This window comes from Trichomycterus rosablanca, chromosome 3 (genome assembly GCF_030014385.1).
Source record: "Trichomycterus rosablanca isolate fTriRos1 chromosome 3, fTriRos1.hap1, whole genome shotgun sequence".
NCBI lineage: Eukaryota > Metazoa > Chordata > Actinopteri > Siluriformes > Trichomycteridae > Trichomycterus > Trichomycterus rosablanca.
The window spans coordinates 42027059-42048653 of record NC_085990.1 but is presented as its reverse complement, the minus strand read 5'-3'; the positions used below and the strand labels follow the sequence as shown (position 1 = coordinate 42048653).

The window sequence follows — 21595 nt, the reverse complement described above, 5'->3', positions numbered from 1 at the left end:
TGTGCATGGGTGTGTGTCATTTCTGTCTAGCAAACATTAATTGTTATAAAACATCCTCCCTGGAGGTTTGTTCCCCTCAGTATCATTAAGAACAAATTTGGCTACTTCTTTATCCTCCTGGCATCAAAGTTCCTTCCTGTGTGACATCACTGAAGACCTGTGTAGGCATGGTTTTTAAATCCAGACCTCAATTCATATTATTTTTGACATGAAGTCCGGTTCAGATCCATATACTAAGATGTGTATCCTGATTCTGTTTGCAAGGGAAATTCTCAGCTGGAGAAGGAGAGGGAGAATGATGCGTCCTCTGTGATGTGCAGAATTCTTCTTTTACCATTTGCAGACGTTCGCAAATGGGATCTGTATGAATACACAGACATACACAGACAATATGCCGAGCTTAATAATCTGTCTAGAGCTCTTACTGATACTACAGTAAAAGAGCGTGGAGAATTATTTATCATAAATCTCTTTTTTCTCCTCTCATTATGGGAGTGTTTTGGAGGTGGGGGAGCGTGTAGCTGGAGGCCTTGGGTGTAGCGGAGATGAGAGAAACAGCTCCAGCAGTTTAGCTCTGACGGATAGGATAAAGACAGAGCTCTTCTGACGCTAGTGTCTGTAGGGTTTATTCTTTAAACAGACTCACTGACAGAACAAGCACTGCTGAGCTCCACTCACACTCGAGAGTCAGAAAAAAAGCCAGTGTGTGTGTGTGTGTGTGTGTGTTTCCTACTAAATGAAAGTCTATCAGAGCTAGTTACATTATATTCACATTATACACACTAAATACTGCCAGCTGGGCTGGAGCAATGGGTAGTGCTGTCACTTCACAGCAAAAAGAGCCTTTGTTCAATTTCCAGTCATCCGGCCAAGGTCCTTTTAGGGACAGTGGTAGCCTAGTGGGTAGGGCTTTGGGCTATCAACTGAAAGGTTGAGAGTTCGAATCCCAGCTCTGCCATGTAGCCACTGTTGGGCTCTTGAGCAAAGCCCTTAACCCTGTCTGCTTCAGGGGTGCCGTACAATAGCTGACCCTGAGCTTTGACCCCAAACAAGCTGGGATATGTCAAGAGAGAATTTCGTTGTACTGTACACTTATATATGTATAAATGACAAATAAAGGCATTCTTCTTGTTTTTGTGTGGAGTTTGCATGTTCTCCCTGTGTCTGTGTGGTTTTCCTCCGGGAGCACCAGTTTCTTCCCACAAGCAGACATGCATTTATTAGTTAATTGGAGCTACTAAAACTGCCCTATGTGTGTGTGTGTGTGTGTGTGTGTGTGTGTGTGTGTGCCCTGTGATGAAATGGCAACCTATCTGGGTTTTTTCCTGCCTTTTGCCCATTGAATTTGATCCACTGTGACCCTAACTTGAATAAAGTATTAGTAAAATGAATAAATTAATTAATTAATTAATGATGTTTTATTTATTTTTAGTCTATTTTGTAATGTGGCTCATCTGCTGAATAAAGTCGTGTTCAGAGAAAAAGATTTGATAATCACCTGCTGCAGGTGGTTGTTCCTCTTTATATCATGGTTTCTCCCTTTTAGATTTGCCAGTTCATCTGTCTGGCAAACCTGTTTTTCTCTGTAAACCCATGATGACGAACTAGGTCCGGTCCAGTTTTCTGCTGGCATCTTTTTCCAAGAAATAGTACACTGATGCTACTTGATCTTAGCTTTACTTTTGATACTGTTACTCACATAGGTGCAGCATTGGTATTACTGGATCCACTTTACCCTGATTTTCCTTAGTTATAGACAGCATAACTACTATGCCTGTTTCTAAGGGTGTTCCTCAGGGTTCACTTTTAGGTCCGCTAATCTTTGCCATATATATGCTCAATCTTGGCTGTATAATACACCATCACAGTTAAAATTTGTATTTTTACGCAGACAATCTATGTCAGCGTCAGTCCTGCTAAAACTTTTTCACCACCAGCTTTATGTAACTGTGTTGACAATATACAGTCATGAATGAATATGAGCTTTTTAAAACTGAACAACAGGAAAGCTGAGTTGCTTTTAATTGGCTCAAGGGCATTGATATGTAGTTCATCTGACCTTGGCAACAAAGTATAACTTTTATTTAAACTTACCTTCTGATGATGAAGTAACTTTACTTCATCGTTTTAAATCAGTGAACCTACATTTAGTAACTGTTTCCACTGACAAGTGATCAATAGCTAAATATCCATGCTACATTTAGTTACCCTTCTTGAACATGGACCAAGCATCCTACAGCTGACCATAAGCTTTTTGAGAGAAATAGTGCAGACCATTGTTTGCTCAAATGAAGTTACAGAATCACCACTGGACTGAGTAAATACCAGTGTCATGTCTAAAATCCAGCTGTAACAGATTTAATTCACTTCACTTCACTGATGCTACATGGCTTTCAATTTTAGTGTCATACACCAGAAATTAGAAATTTCTCACAATTTATATTAAAATTCATTCCAAAGAGCTGATGTCAGAGTATTGAGCATGCCTGGAAAGTGTCTCTTCAAACCATGTCTTTATGGACCTCAGTTTATTCACAATCATGCTTGAACAGGAAGAGGCCTTTTCCAAACAGTTGCCACATATAATTTATTTCATATAAATGATATTATACATCTGTTAGCAATAGGTGTTGTTGAAAGCCCTAATTTAATTAAAAGTGGTGTCCACATACTTTGGACATATAGAGTATGTACAACCCCAAATCAGAAAAATTTTAGACAAATAGTATAAAAAAATGCAAATAAAAAGCCTGCAGTGTTTCTTACATTTACTTTGACTTTTGTTTTATTGCAGATAGTATGAACCCAATATATTTTACATCCATTCCTGCTCTTCAGGCCTGCAACTCAATTTTAAAAAGTTTGGCAATTTAGGGCTAGAAATGAGGTAAAAAAAATAGTTATGTTACTTTAAACAGGCGATTTGAACAGGTGTTTGTAATTATGATTTGGGGATCTCTAATATGTCAACAAATGTGTGAGAAAATTATTTAATTGTCTAAAACCCTGAAAGAAAGCTCAGCACGGTGGCTTAGTGGGTAGCACTGTCGCCTCACAGCAAGAAGGTCCTGGGTTCGTTCCGCGGGTTGGGTGGTCTGGGTTCTTTCTGTGTGGAGTTTGCATGTTCTCCCCATGTCTGCGTGGGTTTCCTCAGGGAGCTCCAATATCCTCCCACAGTCCAAAGACATGCAAGTGAGGTGAATTGGAGATACAAAATTGTCCATGACTGTGTTTAACATTAAACTTGTGAACTGATGAATCTTGTGTACTGAGTAACTACCGTTTCTGTTATGAAGTGTGTAAAAAATGATGTTAAAATCCTAATCATAAATAAATAACCCTGAAAGAAAGAATGAAAGGGATTTGCGTATGTCTCATTCTACAGTGCAAAATATCATTAAACAATTTAAGGAATCTGGAGGAATTTCCATGTGTAAAGGGCAATTGTAAAAGAATGGGACAAAATAACACCTGAAACACTTTATTGCGTTGTATCCTGATAAAAGGTGTTTAAAGTGTTGTGAAAAGAAAAAAGTTTGGACAGTAAAGAATTTACCACTTTGTAATGTTGCAGGAATTAATGTTTATTAACAAATAAAATGAATCCAAAATATTAAACATTTTGGATTCATACTGTCTGCAAAGTCAAAGTAAATGTGAAAACACTTTTTTTAATTTGCATTTTCCATATTGTTTGGGCTGTGAAGTGAATAACACTGATTATCTCTTCATCACAGCACCTGTTAGTGGGTGGGATATATTACGCAGCAAGTGAACATTTTATCCTCAAAGTTGATGTGTTAGAAGCAGGAAAAATGGGCAAGCGTAAGGATTTGAGCGAGTTTGACAAGGGCCAAATTGTGATGGCTAGACGACTGGGTCAGAGCATCTCCAAATCTTCAGCTCTTGTGGGGTGTTCCCGGGCTGCAGTGGTCAGTATCTATCAATTGTGGTCCAAGGAAGGAACAGTGGTAAACCGGCGACAGGGTCATGGGCAGCCAAGGCATGCACGTAGGGATCCAAGGCTGGCCTGTGTGGTCTGATCCAACAGACGAGCTACTGTAGCTCAAACTGCTGAAGAATTTAACGCTGGTTCTGATATAAAGAAGTCACACAGTTGCAGGGCTGTTTTGGCAGCAAAAATTTCTATTGTAGCAACAATAAACGTTAGTCAGGAAAAATAATCAGAGCTTTTATTTCCTTCATGTTTGGTTGAAATTTATGTGGAACCAGTCCGGCATTCGATTAATATTGTAGGTAACATTGTAATATTGGAGGTAATATTGTAATATTGTAGGGAACAGGCCTTTTAAATAGCATTGAGTAATTTAGACACAAGCCATCTAATGCTCGTATTAAAATCTAGTGCAAAGTAATTAAGCTGTTGTTTTATAGTAGTCCAAGTCAAACCATAAACAGAGTTATTTTGGAGATTCAGGCCAGTGATATACAGTGTGTTGTAGTGTACGCTAATTAAAATAAACATATTTGCTAATAAAACAGCTTACCAATAATATACATAGCTAATTTAGACATTTCGCTACACAGGTTTGTTTTCAAGTCACAAGTCCAAATCCTGTTTCAGTTACATAACTTCTCCTACCCAATCAAAACACTGGTAAAAATAGCAAATCGTAAAACAGCCCAATTTGCCATATAAAAGCTTTCTCTGCTTGTCACATGGTGATGGGAACAAAACCAGAGCCTGTTTAAGTCTTATAGTAAACAGTAACAGCAGACTGTAAGGTATTAATTGGCTTATGTTTGTTTCCAAGCAACATACACTACAAGGACAAAAGTATTGAGACACCATTTCTAATTACTGAATTTGTGTCTTTCAGCCACAGTTTATGAAAGGTGTAATACATCAGTTATATAAAGGAAAGTATATGTTTCCAACTTTGCAGCAACAGCTTAAGGAAGACCCTTTCCTGTTCCAGCATGACTGTGTTCGTTCTGCACAAAACAAGGTGGTTAAAAAAGGCTTGAAAAGAGTCCTGATCTCTGCCCCACTGAACAGCTTTGGAATGAACTGGAACATTAATTGTGGCTTTCTTGATCAACATCAACATCAGTGCCCAGCCATACTAATGATCTTTTGACTAAAAGGGCACAAATTCCCACAGACAAAGCCTTCTCAGTAGAGTGGCTGTTGTTAAAGCTGGAAAGATCACTCAGAGGTCACTCTATTCATGTTAATATTCATATTAATATCATTTGTTTTTGAAATGGAATGTCCAACAAGCTCATGGTCAGGTGAAGATGTAGTTTTGGCTATATAGTGTATGAACTGAAAATTAATAAGTGCCTCTTTTATATGACAAGAATCTGAACGTCTGTCCTTATACACCGACCATGCATAACATTATGACCACTGAGAGGTAAAGTGAATAACACTGATTATCTCTTCATCATGGCACCTGTTAGTGGGTGGGATATATTAGGCAGCAAGTGAACATTTATTTCATAGTTGATATGTTAGAAGCAGGAAAAATGAGCAAGCGTAAGGATTTGAGCGATTTTGACAAGGGCCAAATTGTGATGGCTAGATGACTGGGTCAGAGGATCTCCAAAACTGCAGCTCTTGTGGGGTGTTCCCTGTCTGCAGTGGTCAGTATCTATTAAAAGTGGTCCAAGGAAGGAACAGTGGTAAACAAGCCAAGGCTCATTGATGCACGTAGGGAGCGAAAGCTGGCCCGTGTGGTCCGATCCAACAGACGAGCTACTGTAGCTCAAATTGCTGAAGAAGTTAATGCTGGTTCTGATAGAAAGGTGTCAGAATACACAGTGCATCACAGTTTGTTATGTATGGGGCTGCATAGCCTCAGACCAGTCAAATAGGAAGGTGGTCATAATGTTATGCTTGGTCTGTGTATTATTTACAAAGAGAGAAGTAAAGCCACTGCAAAATCTCCTGTTTTTATTTCCCAGATCATCTCCATCATTCATTAACATGTCCTGACAGTAAAGGGATTTACTAAAAATATGTTCCCATGTCTGCATTTAATTCCAAATGAGTTTGTTGTTGTGAGCTGAACAGTGAAATGGCACTCTGTCACTATTCACTTCAGTTTAAATGACAGAGATTTACTGGAGCAGTTTTGCTGAGAACAGAACAGAACAGATCATTAAACCATTAGGAATCAGTTTAAGTAAATTATATGCCTCATCTACGTCTTAGTCTCTTGTAATATCTTGTGTCGAAGGCAGCGTAAATAAACTAAATATACAAAATACTATATGGTCCAAAATTTGTGGACACCTGACCACGTGTCACATTTTAAATCCTTGGGTAATAATATGGATTATAACTATATTATAACTATAACTACTTCCACTGTTCTGGAATGCATTTCTTATTAAGTTGGAGTGTGTCTATGGAAATTTTTGGCCACTGTCACGAATCCAGCCTCTTTGAGCTCCTGGAGTGTGTTTATGTTCTCCAGGAGCACATATTGGAGAAGTTTTGTTTTGGTTGATAAGCCAACGCCCCTTCAGTTGTGACTGGTCTGCTGCTAATTGTCCACAGCTGCACCTTGTAGATAAGAGGATTTAAGCAAGCAGCTGTGGATTAGATGGTGGAGACTATATTGAATTTGGTTTGGTTTTCATACTTGTGGTTTTATGCTCATGTTTTGGTTTGTCAGGTTTTTGTCTTGTTCATGCTCTTGTTTATACTCTTGTTTATGTTTATGCTCATGTTTATAAGTCTCGTTTAGGGATAGTCGTGTTCATGTTTTGTGTTTGTTAATGTTCATGTTTAGCATTGTTAGCTTAGGTTCAGGATAGTTTACGTTATGTGTAGTCACGTTATGTGTTTAGATTAGCATTAGCGGTTAGCATAGCATTTAGCATAGGTAATGTGTTTGTTTGGTCTTGTCTTTCCCCTGTCTTGTGTTTGTCTTTTGTTATTATTAAACACTTGGTTAACTATCTATCTATCTATCTATCTATCTATCTATCTATCTATCTATCTATCTATCTATCTATCTATCTATCTATCTATCTATCTATCTATCTATCTATCTATCTATCTATCTATCTATCTATCTATCTATCTATCTATCTATCTATCTATCTATCTAATCTATCTATCTATCTATCACGTGAACCATTCTAGGAAGGAGCCAGCAATGGTCATTCACAGATTTTATGTCTAAAAACAGAGATTAAATTCATTAGGTGAAGATAGTAATAGCCTCAGAGTCAGCAGATATAAGTAAATTATTAAGAACGTAAACAAGAGCTTTTCCCCTGCTTAGTGCTAGATATTTACCATATTGAAACAGTTTTAAAAGGCTGTTTTGCTAAACATATGATGCCAACTAAAACGAATGCTCTAGCCAGCTTTGTGCTAACAAAAACTAGATCAAAGACCTAAAAAAATAGCTACTTTTAGACAAACTACCTGGCCGTGATTCCCGCTGGAATAATTAATCGTAATCAAAGTCGAGTGTGTGTTGTATTGTACGCTCATCCAATAGAGCACGGTTAAAGTTTAAGGTCAGTAGTTTCAAATTGCGCCATCTCACTGCGTCTTTTACCTCACATGTGTTAACACTCATGAAAAAGCGCGCCTGTAACGTAAACACGGGCGCAGCGTGTGCAAGCCTCAGCGTTAAGTGAGCAATGCATCATCTCTGCAGAAGTATGCATGACGTGCATTTGGATCGCATTATTTCATCTGTTGAAGTGGAACAACACATGTCTGGCCCCCGTAATAGGGCCCAGCTGGGGTAATTCGGATCATTCCGTCTCGTAAGAGCGCGAGGGAGAGAAGTGATGCAGGGGGAGAGTTTTGTAAATGTGAATGGGAGCGTGTATGCGTTATATAACGGGCAACAGCGCTAAAGAAGGTTATTCAGACTTGAAACTGAATAGGTAGTAATTTTCTCATCCCTTCTCAATGGGTTCTGACCTGACACCCTTTTTAAATGTGCATATGTGTGTGTGTTCATGCCCACCCACAGGGTGCTGTGATTACGCCAGCTATGGACCACACCCTTTCCATGCAGCCAGCCAACATGATGGGGCCACTTACCCAGCAGATGAACCATCTGTCCTTAGGCACCACTGGCACTGTGAGTTGCATGCTTATCTTATTTTATTTATTTATTTATTTTTGCCATACCTGATTTATGAAGACCTGACCATTACTGAGTCTGACTGTTTGAACTGTTTGCAGTACATGACAGCAGCTGCTGCTGCAGCACCTATGCAGGGAACTTACATTCCCCAGTACACTGCGGTGCCTGCCTCAGCCATCTCAGTGGAGGTAAGACATACTCCTTCTTTCATACATGGAACTCTGCTGTGCTTTTAAATGCTCTAGTACACACTACACCCGGGTTTTTAAAATATAATTATAATATTAATTAAGTAAACGAACACACGAACACCCTTCTGTGGAGACTTTATGTTACATCTTGTAAACCACAGTTGGACCAGACTGTATAGTAAGATACAGTACATTGATTGTGTTGCCTGGGTTCCATTTTTTAGTTTGATGACTATCCTTGTGCCCTGCTGGGGACCCTGATAGCCTCAGAGGAGGGTTTGTTCACCTAACACACGCTCCCTCCGACACGTGCGCAGTCCCCCAATCCCTTCTAATTTGTCCGTATTTTGGAGGATTCACACGAGGACAGTCCCGTGCCAGTTCTTCCACCTCTGTACAGGCGTTTAATCAGGATCCTTATACAGCATTGAAGACCCCACTTTGTTTTTATTCCGGTCTTTTCCCACCCAGCAGCCTAGTGGCCAGTTTTGTCTGCTGCAGGCACTGCCAAATGTGCCGTCTAGAGGGTGCCCAGACGACCGGTAGCAGAGCTAAGATTCGAACTGTGAGAGTTTAGAATCCCAGCGCTGGTGTGCTATCAGAATATCCCACTGCGCGACGTGGGACCCTGACCAGAATCAAGCTGTTAGTGAAAATGAATGAATCATTACAAACCACATTTTCCAAAGGCTCAGTTCAAAAAGGACATTTCTTAATGCAAATTTGCAAAAATTTTATTTAAAAAAATTATCTGCACTACGTAATAATGTGAAAAGATTTAGGCTATCCAGAGAAATCTCAATTTGTGCACGGCAACTGTTAAATGTATGTGACCTTTGAGCCCTTAGACTCATGCACTGCATGACAAACCATCATACTACTGTGATAAATATAGCCACATGGCCTTGGGAGTATTTTTCCTAGGAAGTCCGTAAAATGATTCCTGGCCTCATTCTGCACACACAACAACAGTGTGGCGTTATAGACGAAAAACGTTTGTCTGCATTCCAGATGTGACTTCTTTGGTAAATGTTTGCCACATCCTGGAAAAGGTTTTGTTTTGTAATTGTTTTGTATTGTTTATGACTAAATAAAGCAGGATACACTATATTGACAAAAGTCTTGAGATGCCCCTTAATGTTTGTATTTATGTAGGGAATTTGTATTTATAAAGGAATTGATATGCTTCCAAAAGTTTAGGAAAAGCCCTTTTCTGTTATGACATTACCGTGCCCCTGTGCACAAAGCATGTTTGTTTTCAGTGAGAGCTGTAGCTCCCGAAATTCAAGGAACACTAGCAAATTGAACTAAACCAATGAAAATTAAAGATGGAATACCAGTGTTAGTTGAGCACATTGGGATTTAGAAGTACTAATGGTTGTCGATTTAGGACTACCAATTAGAGTAAAAAAAGCAGGACTCACGAGTTCCAGTAGGAGATGAGAATAGCAGGAATCTAATAGCAGTTCACTGTAGAGGGAATATAAACCATCAACATGAGTTAGAGATAACAGGATCACAAATAGAAGTTAGGGACATTTGGAATTTAGGACTAGCAACAGAATCTGAGGCAGTGGGATTTAGGACTTATGTCAAGTCATGCCCCGTCCCAACTTTTTTTAGTATGCCACAGGTATCAAATTTTAAATTTGTTTATATTTACAGAATACATACAAGCTGATAAGCAAAAAAACATTGAACACTTTTTTCTTTGAACCTTCACATAAAAGTTCAACAGAACTAACAAATCACATAACCTTCTTTTTATTGCATTCTTAAAATATCCCAACTTTTTCTGGAAATGAGCTTTGTAATCAGTTTATCCCATTTCCACTGCACTGGTTGTTTGATTACCCACCCACTGCTCATAACCCTCCAAAACCCTCCAAAGTTCTGCATTATAAGCTGCTGCATCAGAACCTACAGGAGCACAATGCTGATGCAGGCCTTTATTCTACACTTTGCTGGCATTTTTATAATAGACTAGACAATAACATAGCTTGTAATAAGCAACCCCCAGGAACTTGAGATTGCAAAATAAACTGTTGGTTTTACAGTTAATGGATGTGTATCACTAAGCAGTGGATAATGCTGAGAAAACAATACATTTGGCAAAAATATTTCAAATAAAAGACAGTGCAAAATGATTTTAAAATGTTTCATTCAAATTAGATTTGTGTGGATTATAAAACATTGTCAACTGAGTGACCTTTTCACAGAATAATAAATAAATGTAGCAAGGCCATAATTACAATATACATACAGTGTATCACAAAAGTGAGTACACCCCTCACATTTCTGCAAATATTTTATTATATCTTTTCATGGGACAACACTATAGAAATAAAACTTGGATATAACTTAGAGTAGTCAGTGTACAACTTGTATAGCAGTGTAGATTTACTGTCTTCTGAAAATAACTCAACACACAGCCATTAATGTCTAAATGGCTGGCAACATAAGTGAGTACACCCCACAGTGAACATGTCCAAATTGTGCCCAAAGTGTAAATATTTTGTGTGACCACCATTATTATCCAGCACTGCCTTAACCCTCCTGGGCATGGAATTCACCAGAGCTGCACAGGTTGCTACTGGAATCCTCTTCCACTCCTCCATGATGACATCACGGAGCTGGTGGATGTTAGACACCTTGAACTCCTCCACCTTCCACTTGAGGATGCGCCACAGGTGCTCAATTGGGTTTAGTCCATCACCTTTACCTTCAGCTTTCTCAGCAAGGCAGTTGTCATCTTGGAGGTTGTGTTTGGGGTCGTTATCCTGTTGGAAAACTGCCATGAGGCCCAGTTTTCGAAGGGAGGGGATCATGCTCTGTTTCAAAATGTCACAGTACATGTTGGAATTCATGTTTCCCTCAATGAACTGCAGCTCCCCAGTGCCAGCAACACTCATGCAGCCCAAGACCATGATGCTACCACCACCAGGCTTGACTGTAGGCAAGATACAGTTGTCTTGGTACTTCTCACCAGGGCGCCGCCACACATGCTGGACACCATCTGAGCCAAACAAGTTTATCTTGGTCTCGTCAGACCACAGGGCATTCCAGTAATCCATGTTCTTGGACTGCTTGTCTTTAGCAAACTGTTTGCGGGCTTTCTTGTGCGTCAGCTTCCTTCTGGGATGACGACCATGCAGACCGAGTTGATGCAGTGTGCGGCGTATGGTCTGAGCACTGACAGGCTGACCTCCCACGTCTTCAACCTCTGCATCAATGCTGGCAGCACTCATGTGTCTATTTTTTAAAGCCAACCTCTGGATATGACGCCGAACACGTGGACTCAACTTCTTTGGTCGACCCTGGCGAAGCCTGTTCCGAGTGGAACCTGTCCTGGAAAACCGCTGTATGACCTTGGCCACCATGCTGTAGCTCAGTTTCAGGGTGTTAGCAATCTTCTTATAGCCCAGGCCATCTTTGTGGAGAGCAACAATTCTATTTCTCACATCCTCAGAGAGTTCTTTGCCATGAGGTGCCATGTTGAATATCCAGTGGCCAGTATGAGAGAATTGTACCCAAAACACCAAATTTAACAGCCCTGCTCCCCATTTACACCTGGGACCTTGACACATGACACCAGGGAGGGACAACGACACATTTGGGCACAATTTGGACATGTTCACGGTGGGGTGTACTCACTTATGTTGCCAGCCATTTAGACATTAATGGCTGTGTGTTGAGTTATTTTCAGAAGACAGTAAATCTACACTGCTATACAAGCTGTACACTGACTACTCTAAGTTATATCCAAGTTTTATTTCTATAGTGTTGTCCCATGAAAAGATATAATGAAATATTTGCAGAAATGTGAGGGGTGTACTCACTTTTGTGATACACTGTATACACTGATCAGCCATAACACCACCTCCTTGTTTCTACACTCACTGTCCATTTTATCAGCTCCACTTACCATATAGAAGCACTTTGTAGTTCTACATTTACTGACTGTAGTCCATCTGTTTCTCTGCATGCTTTGTTAGCCCCCTTTCATGCTGTTCTTCAATGGTCAGGACCCCCACAGGACCACTACAGAGCAGGTATTACTTGAGTGGTGGATCATTCTCAGCACTGCAGTGACGCTGACATGGTGGTGGTGTGTTAGTGTGTGTTGTGCTGGTATGAGTGGATCAGACACAGCAATGCTGATGGAGTTTTTAAACACCTCACTGTCACTGCTGGACTGAGAATAGTCCACCAACCAAAAACATCCAGCCAACAGCGCCCCTTGGGAAGCATCCTGTGACCACTGATGAAGGTCTAGAAGATGACCAACTCAAACAGCAGCAATAGATGAGCGATCATCTCTGACCTTACATCTACAACGTGGACCAACTAGGTAGGAGTGTCTAATAGAGTGGACAGTGAGTGGACATGGCATTTAAAAACTCCAGCAGCGCTGCTGTGTCTGATCCATTCATACCAGCACAACACACACTAACACACCACCATGTCAGTGTCACTGCAGTGCTGAGAATGATCCACCACCTAAATAATACCTGCTCTGTGGTGGTCCTGACCATTGAAGAACAGGGTGAAAGCAGGCTAAAAATTTATGCAGAGAAACAGATGGACTACAGTCAGTAATTGTAGAACTACAAAGTGCTCCTATATGGTAAGTGGAGCTGATAAAATGGACAGTGGGTGTAGAAACAGGTGGTTTTAATGTTATGGCCGATTAGTGTATACCCAATTAGTGTATACCCAATATTCATCATTTCAATACATATTCTACTTATTAGCTTAGCATTCAGATCAGTCCATGTTCCCATCAGTTGTTGACACCCCCCCCCCCCCATGTTCAATTAATAGCTGTGACCCTTTAATTTAGAAATATGCCGCTTACTCTAGTTACAGTTTATTTAATTGTATCTGTTCAGTGATGTTTTTCATTCATCCTCCTTTCATTAGCAACTAAGAATCTTTTTACAGCAGTTTAGTGACATTTCTATCACATTTTTCTTCCCCCACCTCGCAGCTCGAATGAGCAAATGGTACCACATCATATGCAAGGTTTTACAGGGACTGGAAAACTTTTAAATCAAATATATTTTTTAACCCCATCTTCATTTACTGGTGTGATGTAAAATTGTTTGATCTTTTGACTATTTATACAGTGGGACCTGTATTTTTATTGTATTTCCCCCATTAACAAAGATCAAACTAGTTCCTTTAAACATACAAAAGGTAAAACTGTGAAGTATCTACTCAGTACTTGGTCTTACTTACCCACAAGAACTAACATAAATGACAGGGGAGTAGTGAATTGGTGTCGTGAATGTACTTCTAATTGTTTTGACTAATCCAGAACATTACTTAATCAGTGGTCATTTCATAATTTACAGCACAGTCCCTTCAGAAACATAAATCACCACCAGTGGTACACCTATTAATGTGAATTTCACCTTCATTGACTTTTAGGCACCATCAATGTAATTTGTTCAAATGATATTACAGACAGCAATTTGAAGAAGGAACTAAATGTTAGTTTAATAATATCAAGGTCATGTAGTCACTTAGAAATCAATGTTAATGGTCAGGTAATCATGCACTAGAAAAGTAAGAATAGCACATTCATGTATGCTGACGCGCAGGCTTGACCTCCACTAAATATTGAGGGTATTACTCAGTTTTAGAGCCTAAATTAAAATGACTTAACACTTTGATGTTGCCATAAATTTTATCTTTAAGTAAAAGTATGAACATGTCATAATACTGTAAATATAGATAATTAGATAACTGTTAATGATTAAATGAAGCAGCATACAATATATGGACAAAAGTATTGAGATGCCTCTTCTAATTTTTGTATTTATGTGTTTTAGCCACAACAATTGCTAACAGTTGTAATAAATTAATTACATAAAGGAAATTATATGCAGTTGTATCCAATTACCCTGGTTGCATTACGCTTTACCTCTACCAATACAACCCTCAAATGCTGACTGAGGAGCTACTGACACACGCCCCATACAACACGTGAGCAGTACCGACTGCCTCTTTTCACATGCACGAGGCGAGTTCATATGCGGATTAGCCCTGTGCACAGAGAACCACACCCTGATCAGCATTATTCCCCAACTCTGCGCAGGCGGCATAAATCAGCCAGCAGAGGTCATAATTGCACCAGTTATGAGGAACTCTGGTCCGGCTCATCCCACCCTGAACAACAATCGTTGTTCATGTAGCCGCCCAGCCCAGCCGAATGGCAGAGCTGAGATGTGCTAGCGTATTTTACCACTGCACCACCTGAACGTCCCACAAATGCTTTTTGGAATGAATGGGCACAACTATAAAATAGAAGTCACTTTATTTTAATATCAATTATGTATGAATTGGGATGTTGCATGGTCAGGTGTCCAAATACTTTTGGCCATTTAGTGGACTTTAGCCATTATTTGCTTATTGGTTGCTCTCATGTGAGCAAATCAGGTAGTAGGTGGGAAATGGCAATGCCTACATTTAGAATAAAGTAGGACAGAATCAACCAACTATATAAGACCACGGAGGGCCAAAACATTGAAAATATAAGAATGGTTCCTTATATTTGTATAATCGTACCAACGCTAGCAGCTGCACTCTCCAACCAAGCAATTTAAAAGTATTTGTTATCAATGAGAGCTGCAGCTCCTGAAATTCAAGGAACACTAGCATAGGGAAACATGGGTAAACAAATCAAATGGAACCAATGGAAATTAAAGACTACTATTAGGACTACTAATGGGAGTTGTCGATTTAGGACTACCAATAAGAGTTAAAAATAGCAGGACTCACGAGTTCCAGTAGGAGATGAGAGTAGCAGGAATCTAATAGCAGTTCACTGTAGAGGGAATATAAACCATCAACATGAGTTAGCGATAACAGGATCACAAATAGAATTAAGTATTTTTAAAATTAAGTATAGTGGAATTTAGGACTACCAAGAGCATCTGAGGCAGTGGGATTTAGGGCTCAAGTCAGGTCAATTTATTTGTATAGCACTATTTTACAATAGACATTGTCTCAAAGCAGCTTTACAACATCCAGGACCGACCAAAAACCCTTGTTGAGCGACGGTGGCAAGGAAAAACACCCTTGAAATTACAGGAAGAAAGCTTGAGAGGAACCAGACTCAGCTATTTGGCTGTTATTGGCTACAAACAACCAGTTTACAGAGAACACACCACCTGATTACTATTAGAATCTGAGGCAGTGAGTTTTAGAACCACCATTAGAATCTGAGGCAGTGGGATTTAGGATCACCATTGGAATCTGAGGCAGTGGGATTTAGGATCACCATTAGAATCTGAGGCAGTGGGATTTAGGATCACCATTAGAATCTGAGGCAGTGGGATTTAGGATCACCATTAGAATCTGAGGCAGTGGGATTTAGGACCGCCATTACAATCTGATGCAGTGGGATTTAGGATTACCATTACAATTTGAGGCAGTGGGATTTAGGATTACCATTAGAATCTGAGGCAGTGAGATTTAGGGCTACCAACAGAATCCAAGGCAGTGGGTTTTAGGGTTACCAACAGAATCTGAGGCAGTGGGATTTAGGGCTACCAACAGAATCTGAGGCAGTGGGATTTAGGACCGCCATTACAATCTGAGGCAGTGGGATTTAGGATTACCATTAGAATCTGAGGCATTGAGATTTAGGGCTACCAACAGAATCTGAGGCAGTGGGTTTTAGGGCTACCAACAGAATCTGAGGCAGTGGGATTTAGTGCTACCAAGAGAATTTAAATAGAACAACCATGTTAGGCTATAAAGTAACTGTATATTTTGTAATAGTAACAGATACAGTATATAACCAAGAGTATGGACACTGCTTCTAATTATTGAGTTTTAACCACGCCCATTACTAACATGGTTAATAATGTGCAGTTATACCATTATTAAGTGTATAAAATCAAAATTATAGAGGTTCTTATTGAGGATGGTGAATGTGCAGCTCTATATTAATGTCCATGGTTTTAGAAAAGCATGTAAGACAAGCTCACATGCCCACATTTGGCCATGTAATGTATTTATCTGGACAAAAAAGATCACACATAAAAATAAATATTGTCCTAGTGGGGGGTGTTGGAGCCTATCCCAACTCTCAATAGACACAAGGCACACAGAAACACCCAGTACAGGGCACCAGTCCATTGCAGAATGGACATTAATTCCCATTAACCTGATTGCATGTCTTCGGACTGTTGGAGGAAACCAGAGTTCCCGGAGGAAACCCACACAGACACGGGGAGAACATGCAAACTCAATGCAGAAAGGACCCAGACCGCTTCACCTGGGAATCAAACCCAAGACCTTCTTGCTGTGTGGCAACAGTGCTACCCACTGAGCCACTGTGCCACCCCTTATTGTGATTTGTGTATATTTGATAATTTGCAATGTTGTACAATCATGTCATTCTTTCAGGGCGTGGTGACAGAGGCTTCTCCGCAAAGTGTCCCTCCCTCTTCCCAGGATTCCAGCGGGCAGCAGCAGACTCTGTGTGTGGATGGCACAGGCGATCATGGACCCACTTACTCCTACCAGCCTGCGAAGTGAGACTCTTAATACAGTATCTACCTGCACACTCAAAAAAATGTAATAAATATTAATCACACTACATTTTGTAAAATTATTTTTTTGAATATCCAATAATTCAGTTTATAAACTGGTAACTGTTATATACTAACAGTGTAAATAGTGTAGATCCACGTAAACTTATAGTATTGACATACCAGAGAGCTGCATTAGAGTGTGGGGACAAAATAAAATGACTTAACTGTAATCATATCACCCAGACAGATCACCAGTCAATCACAGGGCATACACACACACGCACTTACTCACACTCATTACTGTAAACTCACATGCAATTTGAGTGGCTCTAATTGGCCTGTCTGCATGTCTTTGGACTTGTGGGAAGACCTGTTGGAAATCTACGCAAGCACAGGGAGAACGTGACACAGAAAGGGAATCAAGCCCAAGGGCCATTTGGGTTTAGAATTTGGGTTTGAGGGGACGGTAGCTTAACAATATGGGGGCAGCATTGGGGTCTTTGGTGTGCAAATGGGGGCAATTTTAGTGGCTCTGACAAGCCTGTCTTCATGTCTTGGAACAGAGAGAACATGCAAATTCCACACAGAAAGTGAATCAAACCCAGACCCTTCTTGCTGTGCCACCATGCCGCCCCTCAAGCTTTCATTCACTTATTTTCAGTTTTTCAGTCTCATCCTTGTTAGGACTTTATTTAAAGATGAACACTCAAATTGAGTGATTTTTAAAACAGAAAAGACTGTGAAATGTCAGAGCTTTTTAAATGTTTTGTTTCTTTTTTTCTTTGGAACTATTTCTGAGAAAATTTAAAGATCAAATACATTGTGTATAAATCAAGCATGATTTCAGAAAATGTTGCCAAAAGTCAGAAGCTCTGGCATCACACATCCTTGTCTGCTATTGAAAAATAACATAGCATGACCAATCTCTGTGTATATACACTGATAAGCCATAACATTAAAACCACCTCCTTGTTTCTACACTCACTGTCCATTTTATCAGCTCCACTTACCATATAGGAGCACTTTGTAGTTCTACAATTACTGACTGTAGTCCATCTGTTTCTCTACATACCTTTTTAGCCTGCTTTCACCCTGTTCTGCAATGGTCAGGACCCCCACAGGACCACCAAAAAGCAGGTATTATTTAGGTGGTGGATCATTCTCAGCACTGCAGTAACACTGACATGGTGGTGGTGTGTTGCAGTGCTGCTGGAGTTTTTAAATACCGTGTCCACTCACTGTCCACTCTATTAGACACTCCTACCTAGTTGGTCCACTGGACTATTCTCAGTCCAGCAGTGACAGTGAGGTATTTCATATCCACTCATACCAGCACAACACACACTAACACACCACCACCATGTCAGTGTTACTGCAGTGCTGAGAATGATCCACCACCCAAATAATACCTGCTCTGTAGTGGTCCTGGGAGAGTCCTGACCATTAAAGAACAGGGTGAAAGGGGGCTAACAAAGCATGCAGAGAAATAGATGGACTACAGTCAGTAATTGTAGAACTACAAAGTGCTTCTATATGGTAAGTGGAGATGATAAAATGGACTGTGAGTTTAGAAACAAGGAGGTGGTTTTAATGTTATGGCTGATCGGTGAACATACAATATTACGATATTTGTTATTTCTACGTACTCTAATAGCAGTTCCTTCTGTGTAGAGGTGAATAGCACATTCTTCAATACAAGCATTACATAAAAGTCTGTTAGGATTAGTCAGTACAGCTAATTGCAGCCAAACAAACAACAATGCTATAAAATCCATTACCAGACTCAGACTTTCTTTCATTGATTCATTATTACCAACCACTTGTGTCTGATGCCAATTGGAAATACTAGATGCACAGCAGGAACAAACCGTGAACCGTTGCAGGGCATCAGACGATCACACATCACTCGCTCACTTAGTCCAAGGAGCAATCTAGATCAGCATTTTCACATTTTGTTATTAGAAGGTGTGAGGAAACCAGAGGAAACCCATGCTAAGCTTAGGGAACATGACAAATTCCTCAGAGATAATGACCAGAGATAAGGATCCAGCTTAGGTCCCCCGGACCCATGCTTCATGAGAGAGTGTGTGGGTGATAGTGTTTTGCTCTGTAATGGATTGGTGCTCTGTCCTGAGTGTATTTCTGCCCTGTACTTGGTGTAGGTTCTGACCCCACTGCAACAATGATCTGGATAAGGTTGTTACTGAAGATGAATTAATGAATACATAAATACGTATTCATAATTTGCACTAGACTGTAAAAGATTTTATGTTGGTGCAATTATTTTTTGCAGAAACAGAATTTGGGTTTGAGTGGATGGTAGCTGAACTACATGGGGGCAGTATTGGGGTCTTTAGTGTGCAAATGGAATTGGTCTTGGTGCCAGATCTAGAAATAGTGCTAAAGTACATGCAGCTCTAATGTACACACCCAAAACACTGTAAAATATATAGCCAACGATTCTTTCTTTAGTGGTAATTCATCATATTCAGTGCTGCTTTACCAGTTTTATCCTGACTGTCTTTGTTTTCTGAAGCTGGTCTTCTTTTTTCCTTGCTAATGTTCTTTCTCTCCCCCATGTGGTCAGATAACAAGAGGAGGAGAAGGGGGGTGTTTGGGTGACTGCGTTGCCTTGAGATTGGGGGACTGTGCTGAGGACGAAAGGAAAGACTGAGCAGAAATCGTTTGGGTCCACCTTTGCACAAGCACCAAAAAAAAAAAGTAAAAGAATTTATCAGACATCCGGGCACAGCGAGAGGAGCCAATGAAAGCCTACATCTTGTTAAGAGAGGAGATATGCAGTCGTGGAGTTTAAGCTAAATGGATTCCTACAACTTTACAAGACTTTTTTTCTTCATGAAGTATTGAATTTCAAGTACAAAGTACAAAGTTTTCCAGTTTTTTTTCTGATTGTGCAGGTAGGTTTTCAACTATGGTGAGTTTTCTAATAGAGGAAGCATGAAAGAATGAGCGAGAAAAAAAGAAGTCTTCCTCAGAATTTAAGCTACTTTTCCTTTTGATTTTTTTATGAGTTATATTTTAGTTTTCTAGAGAATATTAATGTTTATCATCTTTGTTGCCTTAATTTTGAGAAACGTCTGAGACTTTTACCAACCGAGCGTCTTGTCGAAAAGAAAAGTAAAAGAAGCCTGTCTGTATGGACGAACGGCACGAGTTTATTATATTACCTGTACAGAGGAATGAGAACGGTCTTGCATAGACATTTTAAATTATCAGTGGCGACGTTATGTTTAAAAGAAAGGACAGTCAAAATATAGTGATGTGTTTAAGAGAGTTGCATTTTTTTAGTACAAAAAAAGGAAAACCACTGCATCCTGTGAAATGCAGTTTATTGTGTAGTGCAGATCATTTTTAATGGCATTATTGTTTTTATCTGCAATATTTTTATGAGCTTTTAAGGTGTTTTCTGCTTTGCTTGTTTCATTGCGAAAAAAAAAATAAGAAAAAAAAATTAAAAAACTAAAACCAAGGAAAAAATAATGGCAGTGCAAAAGTATGTAGATAGGAGCTTTTGAATTAAAATAAAGCAAATGTGTGCAAAAAAAGCAATAGTAATAGGAAATTGTTGACAATTTCTTTAGTCTTTCTTAGCTGTGGATTTAATGCAGCCCATGGATGGCATATTTTATACCAAAGATGAAGAAACCCCTTAGAGACAGTGAAGTAGATTACTTGTCCCTTTTTTTCTATTTGATTTTTTGGCCTTGTCGTTTTCTTGTCTCTGTGTCTCAAAAGCATATGTTTGACCTTGATGGTCAGACGCCCACTTAAATTTGAAGTGGGTTGGGAATGTGGGGTTTAACTTTCTTCCACCGCTGCAGCTTTTCTGTCTATCACATTGAGAGAGGGGAAGACTCAGAGACTGCACGTATTGCATTGAGAGGCATCTCCCCAGCAGATGGCATAAGAGAAGCTGCAATAGGAATCTCTACATCACTGTTAAAGCACCCGTGGTCACTGATTCAGCTCTTTTCAGTCTTACATCTTCATTACTAGTTTTTAAAACACATTTTTTAAAGAAATACTAACATGCCAGTGTTTCAGTATTATATCATAAGCCAAGAATTTATCCAAGGGAGTCACATGTGTGTGTTTAAACTTTGCAGTTTTGCGCTCTCTAAACCTCCATCTAAAGCAGTTTAATTATATGTAGACAAAAGGCAATTCCAATTAGATCTCTACAATGTTTACTAGTAACAGTAAAAGGTATAATTTTCCAGTTCATTCTGTGTAAGTGATTAAAAAACCCAAAAGAACAGTCCTGTTTTTGCTCAGGTGATGTGAACAAGGTACCAAAGGTACCAATACCAATGTATGGTAAAGATAAATTGGTGCTGTATGGATTCCCTTAAAAATAATCAGTTTTACCAATCAAGTTTAATTTCAACAAATTAAGCATGACGCAATCGGGCAGTTGGACGCGCTAAAAGGGAGCTAAAAGTTCTTCCTTTATATAGGAGCATGTATACCTAAAAAAAAAATTCTTACTGTTAAAATAATGTTATAAACAGCAAATTTGCCTAGTTTGTTGTTAATGCTAAATGCATTTTGTTTACCAGATATGTTACAGTAATGCAAAATGAATTCCTATTAATAATTTAAATTTGCAGTAGTTTTTTTATTACTGATTTTAATATATTTAACCTCTAATAGTTTTCAATTCATTTAGTCGGAGTCATGTTTGCCATAACTGAATTTGAACCCCTAATACACAGTCTTGCTCTGTGGCACTGAGATTGTTCAGGCA

The 21595-nt window shown here is 39.5% G+C and overlaps 1 protein-coding gene across 1 annotated transcript in view; it reads left to right on the top strand.

Annotated features, from left to right (window-relative positions):
- Positions 1–19504, top strand: part of rbms3 (RNA binding motif, single stranded interacting protein) — a 296186-nt gene extending 276682 nt beyond the window's left edge. Inside the window, exons 11-14 of the mRNA XM_062992124.1 lie at positions 7971–8081; positions 8186–8275; positions 16700–16827; positions 19415–19504. Coding sequence (XP_062848194.1) covers positions 7971–8081; positions 8186–8275; positions 16700–16827; positions 19415–19418 — 333 coding nt within the window. The 3' untranslated portion in view covers positions 19419–19504. The remainder of the gene's footprint in view (positions 1–7970; positions 8082–8185; positions 8276–16699; positions 16828–19414) is intronic.
- Positions 19505–21595: the final 2091 nt, after the last annotated feature.